Source organism: Anarrhichthys ocellatus, unplaced genomic scaffold (assembly GCF_004355925.1).
Source record: "Anarrhichthys ocellatus isolate YVR2014 unplaced genomic scaffold, GSC_Weel_1.0 scaffold21, whole genome shotgun sequence".
Classification (NCBI taxonomy): domain Eukaryota; kingdom Metazoa; phylum Chordata; class Actinopteri; order Perciformes; family Anarhichadidae; genus Anarrhichthys; species Anarrhichthys ocellatus.
The window spans coordinates 4733433-4745680 of NW_022280051.1; the positions used below are offsets into that span (position 1 = coordinate 4733433).

Consider the following 12248-nt stretch of genomic DNA (forward strand, 5'->3'; position numbering starts at 1 on the left):
CCCCCCCCCCCCCCCCCTTCTCAATCATGGCCAACTGGGCGCCCTGTGAACCACTCGCCCTGTATTGTCCGTCCTCCATGACCCTAGTGCGACCGGAGGAGAGAAATATTGCTCTAATCCAGTCTGCACACACAGAGAGAACCTAATTCTGTTTCTCAAGCTGGAAATCACTCTTATGAAATGGTGTGACATGCGATGCACAAGTGAACAAAATGCTGTCGGAAAGTCCAGTTGGTATTCATTCCACCAGCTCTCAAGGTTTGTCTTTGTCTTCTCTTCTCTTTGCAGTCGACTTTTTGGCAAAGTATTGCATTTTCAGTCAGGAGAAGCTGGCTGAGTACAAAAGAGCTTTTGAAGCAGTAAGTGAAAAGGCATTCAACCCCTTTATATTTGGGATATTCTCTGTCACTCACTGTAATATGTTGCACTCCCTATTCAGAACAAGGTGATTTTTCAACAATGAGGATGAAAACAGGGCTTCAATTAACAACTATTTTCATTATTTTGTCAATAAATAGATTAATTGTAGAAAAACAGCATTTTACAGCATCTTGAATTAAGATTTTTTATTTTGTCAATCTGAGGTCAAGAATGAGCTTCCATGCTCAGAATAGATTTTTCTGAATTGTCTGCTGGATACTTTTGCCTCTTAGACCCTTAAAAATACTTTCAGGTGAACCGCTGATCTCGATGATGGTGATGATGGTGATGATGATGATGATGGTGATGATGATGGTGATGATCTTTCTTTGCAGGAGGACGGTGATGATGACGGCTACATCTCCTGCCTTCAGGCTCTGCTTGCTCTTAAAAACATCATCCCTCCGGAGCTGCTGTCTGACGAAGAAGAAATCTACGTCTACAGGGTCGGCTTGTATCTGTACACATGCAGATACACAACTATTTAATTAAACACACACACACACACACTGCGTTTTACTGACATAAAAACAGCACAATCGGAGCTTCCAACACAACCAATCAACCAATCAGCGAGTTGAGTAGAGCCGTGTAGTGTTGTACCATCCAGTGGAAATGTGGCAATAGAAACTGCAGCACTTTGAGCTAAGTGTATGTCTTTATTCTGCTTTTTCTTAGATCCTAGAGATGGTGGACTTCAGAGTGACAGATGGGCTCGTGGACCTGAGGCTCTTTGCTGTGATTGCAAGCCTGGCACAGAAAGTAGCCGCCATGGAGTAAGTGACCTTCAGCAGACACGCTCTGAACTCCTCAATGAGGCCGGAAGAGGAGTCCCTGACCCGCCATAAATAAGAATAAGAGTGTGTACGCAAATTTGTTCCAGTTAATTTGTCGTCGTGTGTGGGGCTCCCTTTGATCCTCTTCTTCTCGCGTCTTCAAACGTTTTGTGACTTTAGTTTAGACGTGATAACGGCCTCATCACATCAAACGACCAAAGCAAACGACGATGTTGGCATCAAGTTGTTGAGCTAAAATGCTAAACCTTCTCTGGTTTCAGCTTCTCAAATGTGGGGATTTGCAGATTTATTTCTGATTTATTTAACTTTGAATTGAATATTCAAAACAAGACGTTTTGAGGGTGTTAACGTGTGAACAGGCATTCATCTGCAGGGTAATCAATAATAATAGTTACTTGCATTCCTTCATTTGCCCCTGTGCAGACAGAAGACATCACTCTGATTTGAACTCGTCCTTAGCGTCCTCGTGTCTCTACATTATGACCCATATGTCGCAGATTCCCACACACATCGCTGTTTTTCTTCTGCCCTGGGGTGTAAAGCTTCCTACAGACAGGAGTGTGTGGAGCCAAGCCTACTCTGGAGGTCTCCGAGGGTCAAGGCCTGCTCCCAAAGCCCTCACCCCGGAGTGAGAGCTCCCTCTCAGCGAGGACAGGGTCAGGGTCACGGGGCCCTCTGATTTACGGCCGGCCCTTTGTGTTGTGTATTAGAGGAGGCCTGTAGACTGCCTGCTCCACTGGCACAGAGAGACCAGGGTGTCTCCTCTGTATGGAGGCAATTATAGTAATGATAATGAACGACCATATTAAACCTCTTTTCACTAAACTCCTTTTTTGCGATTTGAATAATAAGAGAGGAGATCGGCGTTCATAATGCCGGCTCCTAAACAAGGAGAAAACAATAGCATCCTTCTGTCGTCTCATCCCGACTGAACTAAATTGATCCTCTTACCTGTTTCAGTTAATCCTGTTGTCTCTAATCCTATTTTAGAAATAAACTGCATCAGTAGTTACACAATCAGCCTTTCTGATCATGTCAGGCTTTGAAATCTGAGGAGATGATTTTTATATATAATTATTTTTCTTCTGATTTTACTTTGCACTAATTGCACCCCCTCCCCCTGCTTTACAACTCTCCCTGTCCGTCCCTCTCATGTCTCTAATCTCTTCGGCTCTCTTGTTGCCTGCTTCTCACCCTCTGTGCCGTGCTGTTTTGGCCCTTGACTCAACCCATCTGTCCCTGCGTAGCATTGTGCTCCCCAACAAGTCCACCTCACACGGCGCCACATTCCCTCAGGGCAAGTCACATGGTCTGCCAAGAAGCACATTGCCATACAGGATTCCCAAACGGCATCGGTGGAGCCGTCGCAGTCATTGTTTTTGTCACTCGCATGCCTTGTTGCTCGCGTTGGATCTGTGAGCGTGCACTGACAGTTACTGGAAGTTTCCTCGCTCCGGGAAATTCACTGCACTAAATGGGTCAAGGAGCGGAGGATGTTGGTGAAACCATGAGACAGCAGAACCGAGACCACCAATGCGGGTTTCCCTCCTCCTCCAGAGAGTTTCCCTCCTACCCAGTCAGCACTGCGTCCCTGCATACCGCTCAAAAGTGTCCTCGACAACTGTCAATTCTGTCAAATAAAACTAGGTCAGATTATGTTTGCGTCCCTTCACCCCCCGCCGGACTACATACCGGCTCCCCAATGAGGAGACCGCCAAAATGTTGGGCATTACGTAAGCGAGAAGTCTTCTGTGTTGACCACAGCGGGGTGCCAGAGGAGGGCCGACAAAAGAAAATGAGTTAGGCTGCTATTACCTTCCCCATCACCAGTCCCCTGGACCCTCGTTCATGCTAGCCATTATCACGCCAGTGTCCTTGGCACACCAGCATTTTGGACTCTTTTACTGCAAACCAAGTGCAATTAATGATCATTAGCTGCCCTGTCTCGCTTCATCCCCATCAAGCCACTGCCTGCACTGTGGTTAGAGGACCAGGGCCAATCGCAGCGCAGGGAGCACTCAGGCGTGCATTGCACTCGTTGGCCTAGCGCTCGGCCGTTCTTCGCTCTAGCAGGCCATTGAGCGCGCGGCGAGGAGGGGCTCATTAACACCGGGCGCTCGTTAGAGAAGAGACGACCGTCGCTGTGCCACACGCTGAACAGGAGAGGTCTGTCCCAACACAATCGGTCGTGTCTCCCTCTAATTATCCGTGTGGACCTAGATTTTGTTGGTCTGCCAGTGGTCACATTGCACCAGAGTGTGCCCCCGGTCGCTTATTTCCCTCCATTAACCTCCACACGAACCCCCGTTAACCCCCGCTCACTCTGCTCCAGCTCCCCCACCACACACACACACACACACACACACACACACACACTGTCCCCAAAGCCAGAGCGGTTTTTATCCGTTACTGTGGCGGGATGTCCACGTGTGCACACGTATTGTTTGGCAGCCAGGCCACTGTGAGCAACCACAATGGGCTCAGAACACTTTACCATCACTTCTCTGCACACGACATCGCATGGGACTGACCCGCCAAAAATCACCCGCCGCCGCCAACAGATTTGTCCCGAATGTGTCTGCAGCGGCCACTAAAGTATTTCACAACACTTTCACACTGATTGGATTGAAGATGGATGACAAAGTTGTCATTGTGATTCACAACGGCCCTGTTTGGACAAATGTAGGCTTGTCAAAGATTCATTGACACTTTAAAACGTCCTCTGAGGCTCACAAAAGTCATCAGGGTTATCTTTTAATTTATAACAGAATACCTACATTACAAGCTGAGGGCGTTGGCATTCACCAGGAAGGAAAGGTGAAACACAAAACACTTTTGAGTTGCTTTATGAGAAGTGTAGGATCCAGCTTGAACTGTACTAGGAGCTGAGAACTCATTCTTGATTTTATCTCCCTTGATTATAAATGTACTTTTTTTTAAACTATGCTCACGTGTTCTTTTGCAGAAGCAACTGTCACCAACTAATGCGTTAATTATGCTGTTTTCTTCCAGTGAGTTTATGCGATCACTAATCACCGACATGGACTTCCGCTCTTTAGAAGTGAGGCTCTTCAAAGCGAAGGTAATATAAAAGTTTGTCTTACGTTTCCTCAAATTCTCTTAAGCGTCTGCTGGCTAATGGTCTCCCCCCCCCCCCCCCACACACACACATGTCTATACTCTTGAATTTGTATTCACAAGGTGCACTTCAGCCTCCACGCAACATCAGATTAACTCTCACATGAGTCACATTCATGCCACAAACTCCGTCTCCGCCCCTCTTTCATGGCTCTGCGGGTATAATTATAATGAAATAAATACTGGTAAACACTTTGAAGAGCAATTCCAAAGCATGCTTTGTAAAGCTAGCCCTTTTTTTTTTTCCTTTTTTTAAATGAAAGACACTCAGCCCGCATGCATAGAAATGAGGGAAGCAAGCCAGAGGAAGAAAGAGAGGGGTGCTTTTCCCTTTTCATAGATTAGCAAAGCCCTAATCTCATTAAAGTGCCCAGCAGTGAACATGCCGTCCACTCCGCCCAGCCCTGTAATCAGCCCGAGACACACGGCTCATCTCAGATGGACCGGGACTAGCCTACCAGCTGGCCGCTCGCAAGCAGGCCCGGCCCTCATTCATACAAGGAAGTGCTGAGCAACTGAAAGACAGGAGGAACCTGAGAATGGGCTGATTGCCAGAGGGATTATTCCCCCTACCACAGCAATTATCACCTTGACTGCATTAACTGTGCAAACAGGTGCACTCAAACAAGACCTGAAACAGGTTGAGGTAATCTGAGGCTGAGAATCGCACACAATAATGTGTGCATACACCAACGCGCTCACAACAGTGCTCAGAGAGAGTTCAAAGCCAGTTTGCCTTCTTATTTATGTCAAATATATTATTATTATTGTGTAGCAACTGTTCCTGTTCCTCCTGGAGGAGCAGCAAGGAGACGCCGGAGCTCAGCGGGGCTTCATCAGCGCGGAGCAGCTGCTTTTGGAGCTGAAGGCCGGAGGAATCCACCTGGAGCAGGAGGCGGCCGTCAGGCTGGAGCTGCAGCACATCCCCCCCCCTGTACCTGCTGGACTTCCTGGCCTACCTGCCGCTCTTCATGCTCATTCACAAGTCGGTCATCTCCAACCCTCTCGATGACTCCAGCAACCTCTGACCTCAGCCACTGCACCGTCAGCCCTGTGTGGCTCAGGCACCAGCATCACTGCCACTGAAACTACCAGGACTGTGAAAAGAACACACAAGAAATAAGAGACGCTTCGATTAAAGGGAGTGAATTTAGCACCGTAGTAATTGTTCACAAAGTTATTAATCTCCCATGATCTTTTAAGCCCTGTCACACCACCATTTCAAAGGCTAAATTTCGTGGAAAGTTGAATTCATTCCGATGGGATCGCCACAATCAACGTTCACATCATATTGTTTAAACCGTAAATACGAGCAGCAGAGTGGGAAAACTGTTCACATCAGCCTCTCCGAGTCGGAGATACGTTGACTAACGACGTAAGTGAAAAGGTGACATTTTGTGCTCTAGCTAGGGACTTAAAGATGCTAAATTCCACATTCAGAGCATTAATATAGCAGCAAGCAACTATTTGCTATGTATGGCTCCCCCTCAGGTAAACACTTCTGGCGTTGTTAGCACCGTTAGCTGCTAACCGCCTGCTCAGCAGTCACCATGTTGAGAGCCGTGTAGAGGCAATCCTTCTGCTCTGAAATCACTAGTGAGCATCTGTAAAATGAACTTTTACAACTTATTTTTACAGTCGCTTAATACTTCTCCAGAATCCTTGATGTTTGGATAAATGTCTTTTGAAAACCATACATGAAAATGCAATGTATTAAACGGTCCTTCTTTGTTGCTGTGACATACTTGACATTTCATAGAGCTGTGAAGTGCTGTCTATGGTCCTGAAATGTTCTGTAGCAGTGGATGGTGATCGTTTCTCACTGGACAAAGTCTTGCACAGTTTGACAAAGCTTTAAATGCATCGCAGTACTATAATATTGGCTGCATTGCATAAAAACTCCTTCTACAAACTGGCCCGGACTCTCTCTGCTTCGGGGGGCGGGGCTCACGTAAAGATATTCTGATGAACATCTTTGTATTGTTCTGGAGAAAGAAAAACAACGTTTGAGCAGCTCAGACTGTCGTTCTCTTCTATCCGATTTAATCAACACTGATGAATGATATTGAATGAGATATTCAACCAATACACTTTGAGCCATTGTTTTGCCTCAGCTTTGCCAATTAGATATGGCCGTGCTCTCCTGCGGCTCATACACGCTTGACAGACCGCCACAGAGGGAAACGTAATGGACTCTGACAGGGCAACAAACCAGGATTGTTAGATATCAGGGATGTCCTGTAAGCAGCATATGTCATCATGAAAAAAAAACGAGAGAAAACTGTGATTCTAAAGCTGTCAGAAATACTATTCTATTGATATTCTATTCAAGCGTTGATAAGAACACTTTGGACTTCAAATAAAGTGTTTGTCTTCAGTATCCTCCACTAGTCGCTGTCGCTGACGGGTGAAGAACTTATTTGTAATTCTCTGAGGATGAAAAATGAAACATGCTGATGTGTCTCACAGCTTTACAGGGTGTAAAAGCCGGACTAGTTATACGTTTAAGGTATTTTTACATTTAGAGTTGTAAAGTTCACATTTTGTGTTTGGAAATTTGTCATAATTGTGTTGCATTTGAAAAATAAGATTTGGGAATTACTCTTTTGGGGGGGGTTTGGTGTTGGGATGAGCAGATTGTACCTTTGATAAATGAGTTGACTGTTTTTCAGAGTGATAAATGTTAATACTTAAATATAATAAACTGCTGTCAAATTTGGCAAAACATTTCTCTATCAGAAAAACATGTAATCCCTGTAATGATGTTTGTTGCTCAAACCTGAATTAAATAATTATTATAAATTTGTAAGTATTTACAACAATGTGTTCTTCCTACTTTCTTGGAGCCATGTTCATTCTTCGAGGGGCCCTCTTGCTCCCTCACAGGGCCCCCTGGTGGTCCATGAACCCACCATTGAGAACAACTGATGCAGCGCACATGCATCTTGCACAATGACCCTGTTCACAACCCACGTGGTTGTGCACTTACTTTCTTTTTGTGGATAAAATATTTCATTCTTTCCTTAAATCTGTGAGTATTTGTATTTGTTTTCTTCGAGTTTATTGTCGAAAACAGCTTTAAAAAATATAGTAAAGACTAGCCAAAGTATCACACACACACACGCACACACACACTCACATACTCCAAAAACACACACACACACACACACACACTGGGCTTGTTCCCTCCTTCCCAGGTGGTGATTGTTGTGTGTTCAGCGGCATGCTGCTGTCAGGAGGCACACGCCATCAGCCAATTCAGCTCCGTGTCTCCACTCGACCACCACACAAACCCCATTCACTCATTAAAGCAGACACGCGTCCGGCTGCAGCCTCCGCCCTACCTGTCAAACTTCGTTTTGCAGTTAAACACGAGCTCTACCTCAAAATCTACTGGTGGTCCCCGTCACACCGACATTCTCTCCGTCTGCTAATTCAAAAAGACGCTGGCAAAGTTCTCATGTTTGTTTGGATGAAAATAAAAAATAATGCGAAAGCTCCAACTTTGGTGCTCTCTCTTCCGTTTTAAAACGTTTGTGTTGTAGATAGTGAATCCCGTTAAATCTAGTTTGTATTTGTTTATACTAGGAACAGTTAACGCGCAGTTTAAAGCTGCATACAGAACAAACTATGATTACAGGCGTTTTAACTCATTCATTAGAAAATGATCATTTTTTGCTGGTGTTTGTTTACTTCAAGGTCCATTTCTTTGGAGAAATGTTTCATCAGTGATTGTATCTTACAGCTGCTGCTTTAGTAGAATTTCGTAATTCTTTGAAATAAACAGAAATGACTTTAACGTTTATGCACTTGAGACGCCAGATTTACTTTTTGCTCTTGCGCAAAAAAAAGGATCAATTCAGTTGTAGATGCTGTCCAATTGTACAGAAGAGATTAGGCAGACTTGGACATTGAGGGTTCGGCTGAGGGAAATGTGACGAGAAGCTTTAAGGCGCCATTATGTTATGGATTTGACAGCCTGGAAAGAAAATGCATCGTGCGTAAAATGTGCGTAACTGTGCGTAAAAGTTGTTTCTTTCTCCCCTTTCTCCTTAAAGTGCAGTATAATCCTATCTCTATCATTCCCTATCGCTTTCCCCTCCAATTAGTTACAAACCACATGTTGAAAGCTGGGACCAAAAGTGATCCCCCTCCTTTAGATACGCCCCAAAATAACAAGACAGAAAATAATTCAGTAGCAAATCATTTTATTCTTGGACTGGAGTGTAGAAAATATGGTTATAAGACTTCTTTTTTTCAACATCTGTTTATGTGAAGACAATATAGAGCTGGCAGTATAAAGAGACAATGCATGGCCATTGCGCTCTGTTTGGACAATAGCTGCATACGTTTTGATCATTGTGAACTTCATGACATAATGCAATAACATGTTTTGCTATTAAATAAGACACATTGGTGCTAGAATAAAACGTCGGAGTGTCAAACTCCTTCTGGAAACCTCATGAACAGAAGAGCCAGAGAATAATAGACTACACGTCTACATAGGCAGGAGGTATAGAAGCAACTTCGCAATATATAGACAAAATATATACAAAAAGGATGTGTACAAAACATCTATAAATCTCTTACATACAAAAATAGCTTAATATATTTAAAAAAAAAGCGTTTCATATAGAATTGTATAGAATAAATCTGTGACTTGGAAGCATTTTTCTGAATCAAAACGTCAGAGAGGTTTACCAAAGGGTTGGTGTTCTGTGATTGGGTTTAGCATAGTTGAAGAGCGACATATTAAATAATGTTTTTATAGAGCATGAATTCACTTTAGGGTTGTTGTTGTGTTTGTTTATCATGGGCAAATGCACAGAAGCTTTGATTCCCACGCTGTCAGGAGAACCGTCTTCCTTTAATCCTTTGGCGCTGATCTCCGGCCTGATTTACCCCCAAGTTGTTGGGGACGTTAAGGCCGTGTCTGTCTTTCTGTCAGTCTGGGAGGACCGGGCGTTAAAGGACAATGCGTCTTGTTCTTGAGGACACCCAGCCTCCTCCGGGAACATCCCAAGCGCACTTCAACAGTAAAGTGAGTTGATCCATATGTCTGTGAGAAGAAGGAGGAAAAGAAAGGGTAAGCCACTGTTCAGGGTGTTTATCGTGAATGTTTATCGACAATGTCATCTTATATTAATTCTGATGTCTTTCAGTGTTCTTACCTTTGTATAGACGCTCAGAACCAGTTGGTGAAGTCGAGCAGCTCCTGCTCCTCCGGACTGAGGGCGACGTAGGAGCCCTCGTCGGATGAGTACGAGGACACCGGTGAACCTGCCATGGAGTTCATGTCATGGGAGTATCCCTGCGACATGTCGGGCGACAGGACGCCGGACTGAAACGCCGCGCTCACCGCGTCGTGCTCGTCCAGCAGTTGCTGCAGGGCGCGAATGTACTCCACGGCCGAGCGCAGCGTCTCCACTTTGCTCATCTTCTTGTTGGCGGCGCCGTTGGGGACGTGCTCCCGCAGAGTGGCGAAGCCGTTGTTGACCAGCTTCACCCGGTTGCGCTCCCTCTCGTTCCTCCGGGCCACCGCGTGCGGCTGCTGCGGGGGAAGGCTGTAGCCGAAACCCGCGAAATTCAGTCTTCGCTTGCAGCGCAACAGCTCCGGAGAGGACGAGCGCTGCCTCTTGGGCTGCTTGGAGCCCGACTTCCCGCTGCCCTGGCTGCTGCCGCTCGGGCTCAGCTGGACGCTCTGCGCCGCAGCGGCGGCGAAGAAGCAAGCGGGCGGCAGAAGCTGCTGCTGGCTGATGTTAATTTCCATCTTGGCTGTGAAGTCCATTTCCAGTAAACAAAAAAAATATATAAAATTATAAAGAATCACCAAGTCTCGAGGCGGTGCGTCCCGCTCGTGCCGTTCACGTGGTGTGGCCGTTTGACGTGCACTTGTTTTCAGTGGGGGCAGTCCGCTGGACTGCTGCCTCGCGCGTTCCTCAAAGCTGCTCTGAGTCCTCGAGGACAGACGCCACTGCTTTTCAATACATTTGGATGGGGGACTGGCCACGCCCTCCGGTCGCGTGGATTCACCTTGGGCTCCTGCCCCGGTGCCGGTGCGTTGCGCGCGCCGGACGCGTGCCACTTGAAGCACTAAGCAAACAGTCAGTGGTGAGGTTTTTTCCTTTCTTTTCTTTTCTATCTATCACGGGTGTCAGTTAGGTGAGGCAGAGCGGAGAGGAAAGTTTTCAACACAGAGTCCCGTTCAGGACAATATGTTCACAACATTATGAAGAGAAACACTAAAGAGTTTTAATGTTTCGGTCCAAAGCAAACAACCTGTTTGTGTCCATGTTTGAATGAACAAAAAACTGTTGTTTTTATATTTATTATGTCAATTTCATCGATTTTTTTGTCATTATTTTAGATGTCAGATATCATGAACAACTCTGTAATTGGACCATTTGGGAATCATTTAACGAATAGATTGTAACTTTGTCTAATATGTGAATCTTGTAAACACTAAACTAAAAGTCATGTCTCATATGGATTTTATAAATTCATGAGTGTGAGAACTTCTCTTTGTGTTTCACTGAACAGACGCTGCGCGAGTTGTCAGAGATGTTGAGAAAGTCCGTTTCAAAGTCTCACATCAACAAGTGATATCAAAAGTCATATGGCTTTTCAAATAGAGTAAATAATGGGAGAGAGTTTGTGTTCTGAAGAATGTATGATGAATTGTTTGTTTACTTCAAAAGACCAGTAAAAAAAATCATAATTCAGAATGAGAAAAATATATTTTATCCGTTTATCTATAGAGCCAAACTGTGGTGCTGAAAGACAGCTCTCTCTCTCTCTCTCTCTCTCTCTCTCTCTCTCTCTCTCTCTCTCTCTCTCTCTCTCTCTCTCTCTCTCTCTCTCTCTCTCTCTCTCTCTCTCCTCGTGCTACACTTTATCTGAGAGCTCTGCATGTAAATCAGTCGCTCGCTGGCGTTTCAACTCAAACACGTCTAGTTTTATTGTCAGCGCTACAGACGCGTCTGAATGCCGCTCATTTTAGGGACCATTGTGCGTCAGAGGCCGAATTTTCCACTTTGATTAGAGCGGATCATCAGCCGCGCACAGGCGGAACGGAGGAGCGCAAATCTGTTGGGGGCCCCAAAGAATCAGTTTGGAGGAGGCTTTGTGTCTGATTTGATACACCCGATACGGTTACAGTAGCGTGGACGCGGAGTGTTCTCTCCATTAATGTCGCTCTGAAAAGTGAAGAATGATAAAACACGTCTTTCAGCGCGGAACAAAACCAAGACCAAACTGTGTTGCCCTCTCTGTTTTTTTAAGTGCGTTTGCGCGTGCATGTGCAGTGGTGCGTGTAAATCCAATAAACCCGAGAAAAATAGATTGTTTTTCAGTTTGCGCGTAATTATTATTATTTTTTGCGCACGAAGTACTTCTCTGCGTGTTTTTATGGCTTTCCATGCGTGCGTACAGATAAGGTTTGTGTGTGCGTGTGTTGGCGCGTGCACGTGCGATGAGAGAAATCAGATTTAGGATTATTTGTTTTTTTAGTTTGTGCGTAATTTTCCCATTTTGCGCATGACGTTCTTCTCTATCAGTGCTTTTGTTTTTCAATGCGTGTGTACAATTCCTTGCTGTGTGTGCAAATAACCTCACACACACACCCTGTGCGCGTGCGCCTGTCTACATGCGTTCTGAAGTCGGGATTGTAATAAATTGTGCAATTTTTCTGCGTTGACAGTGTTTAAAAAAAAGCTTGCATTGACGAACCCCCTAGTCCCAACCCCCCCTCCACACACACACACACACACACACACCCACACACCACCACCCAATACTTTTCTTTTCTTTCCCCCCCCCTTGTTCTCTCTCTCTCTCCCTCTCGCCCTTTTTTTCGCCCAGCAAGAGAGTTTAGAAAAGAAGCGTGGGTTCTAT

At 45.3% G+C, this 12248-nt stretch overlaps 2 protein-coding genes across 2 annotated transcripts in view; one reads left to right on the forward strand and one right to left on the reverse strand.

The window, feature by feature from the left end:
- The window catches only part of LOC116390052 (histone-lysine N-methyltransferase 2D), a 41196-nt gene extending 35829 nt beyond the window's left edge, over nucleotides 1-5367 (forward strand). The window contains exons 10-14 of the mRNA XM_031859294.1: nucleotides 289-359; nucleotides 756-866; nucleotides 1099-1196; nucleotides 4230-4299; nucleotides 5131-5367. Of these exons, the coding sequence (XP_031715154.1) occupies nucleotides 289-359; nucleotides 756-866; nucleotides 1099-1196; nucleotides 4230-4299; nucleotides 5131-5367 (587 nt within the window). The remainder of the gene's footprint in view (nucleotides 1-288; nucleotides 360-755; nucleotides 867-1098; nucleotides 1197-4229; nucleotides 4300-5130) is intronic.
- Nucleotides 5368-8556: 3189 nt separating this feature from the next.
- On the reverse strand, nucleotides 8557-10283 carry ascl1a (achaete-scute family bHLH transcription factor 1a). Its single transcript, XM_031859227.1, has 2 exons — nucleotides 9527-10283; nucleotides 8557-9414 (listed from the first exon to the last, which is right to left on the reverse strand). The coding sequence occupies exon 1, from the start codon at nucleotides 10141-10143 to the stop codon at nucleotides 9541-9543; it is 603 nt and encodes a 200-aa protein (XP_031715087.1). The 5' UTR covers nucleotides 10144-10283; the 3' UTR covers nucleotides 8557-9414; nucleotides 9527-9540.
- Nucleotides 10284-12248: the final 1965 nt, after the last annotated feature.

Excerpts from the sequence above, each read along its gene's own strand:
- ascl1a (XM_031859227.1), bottom strand. The coding sequence starts at position 10,143 with ATGGACTTCACAGCCAAGATGGAAATTAACATCAGCCAGCAGCAGCTT.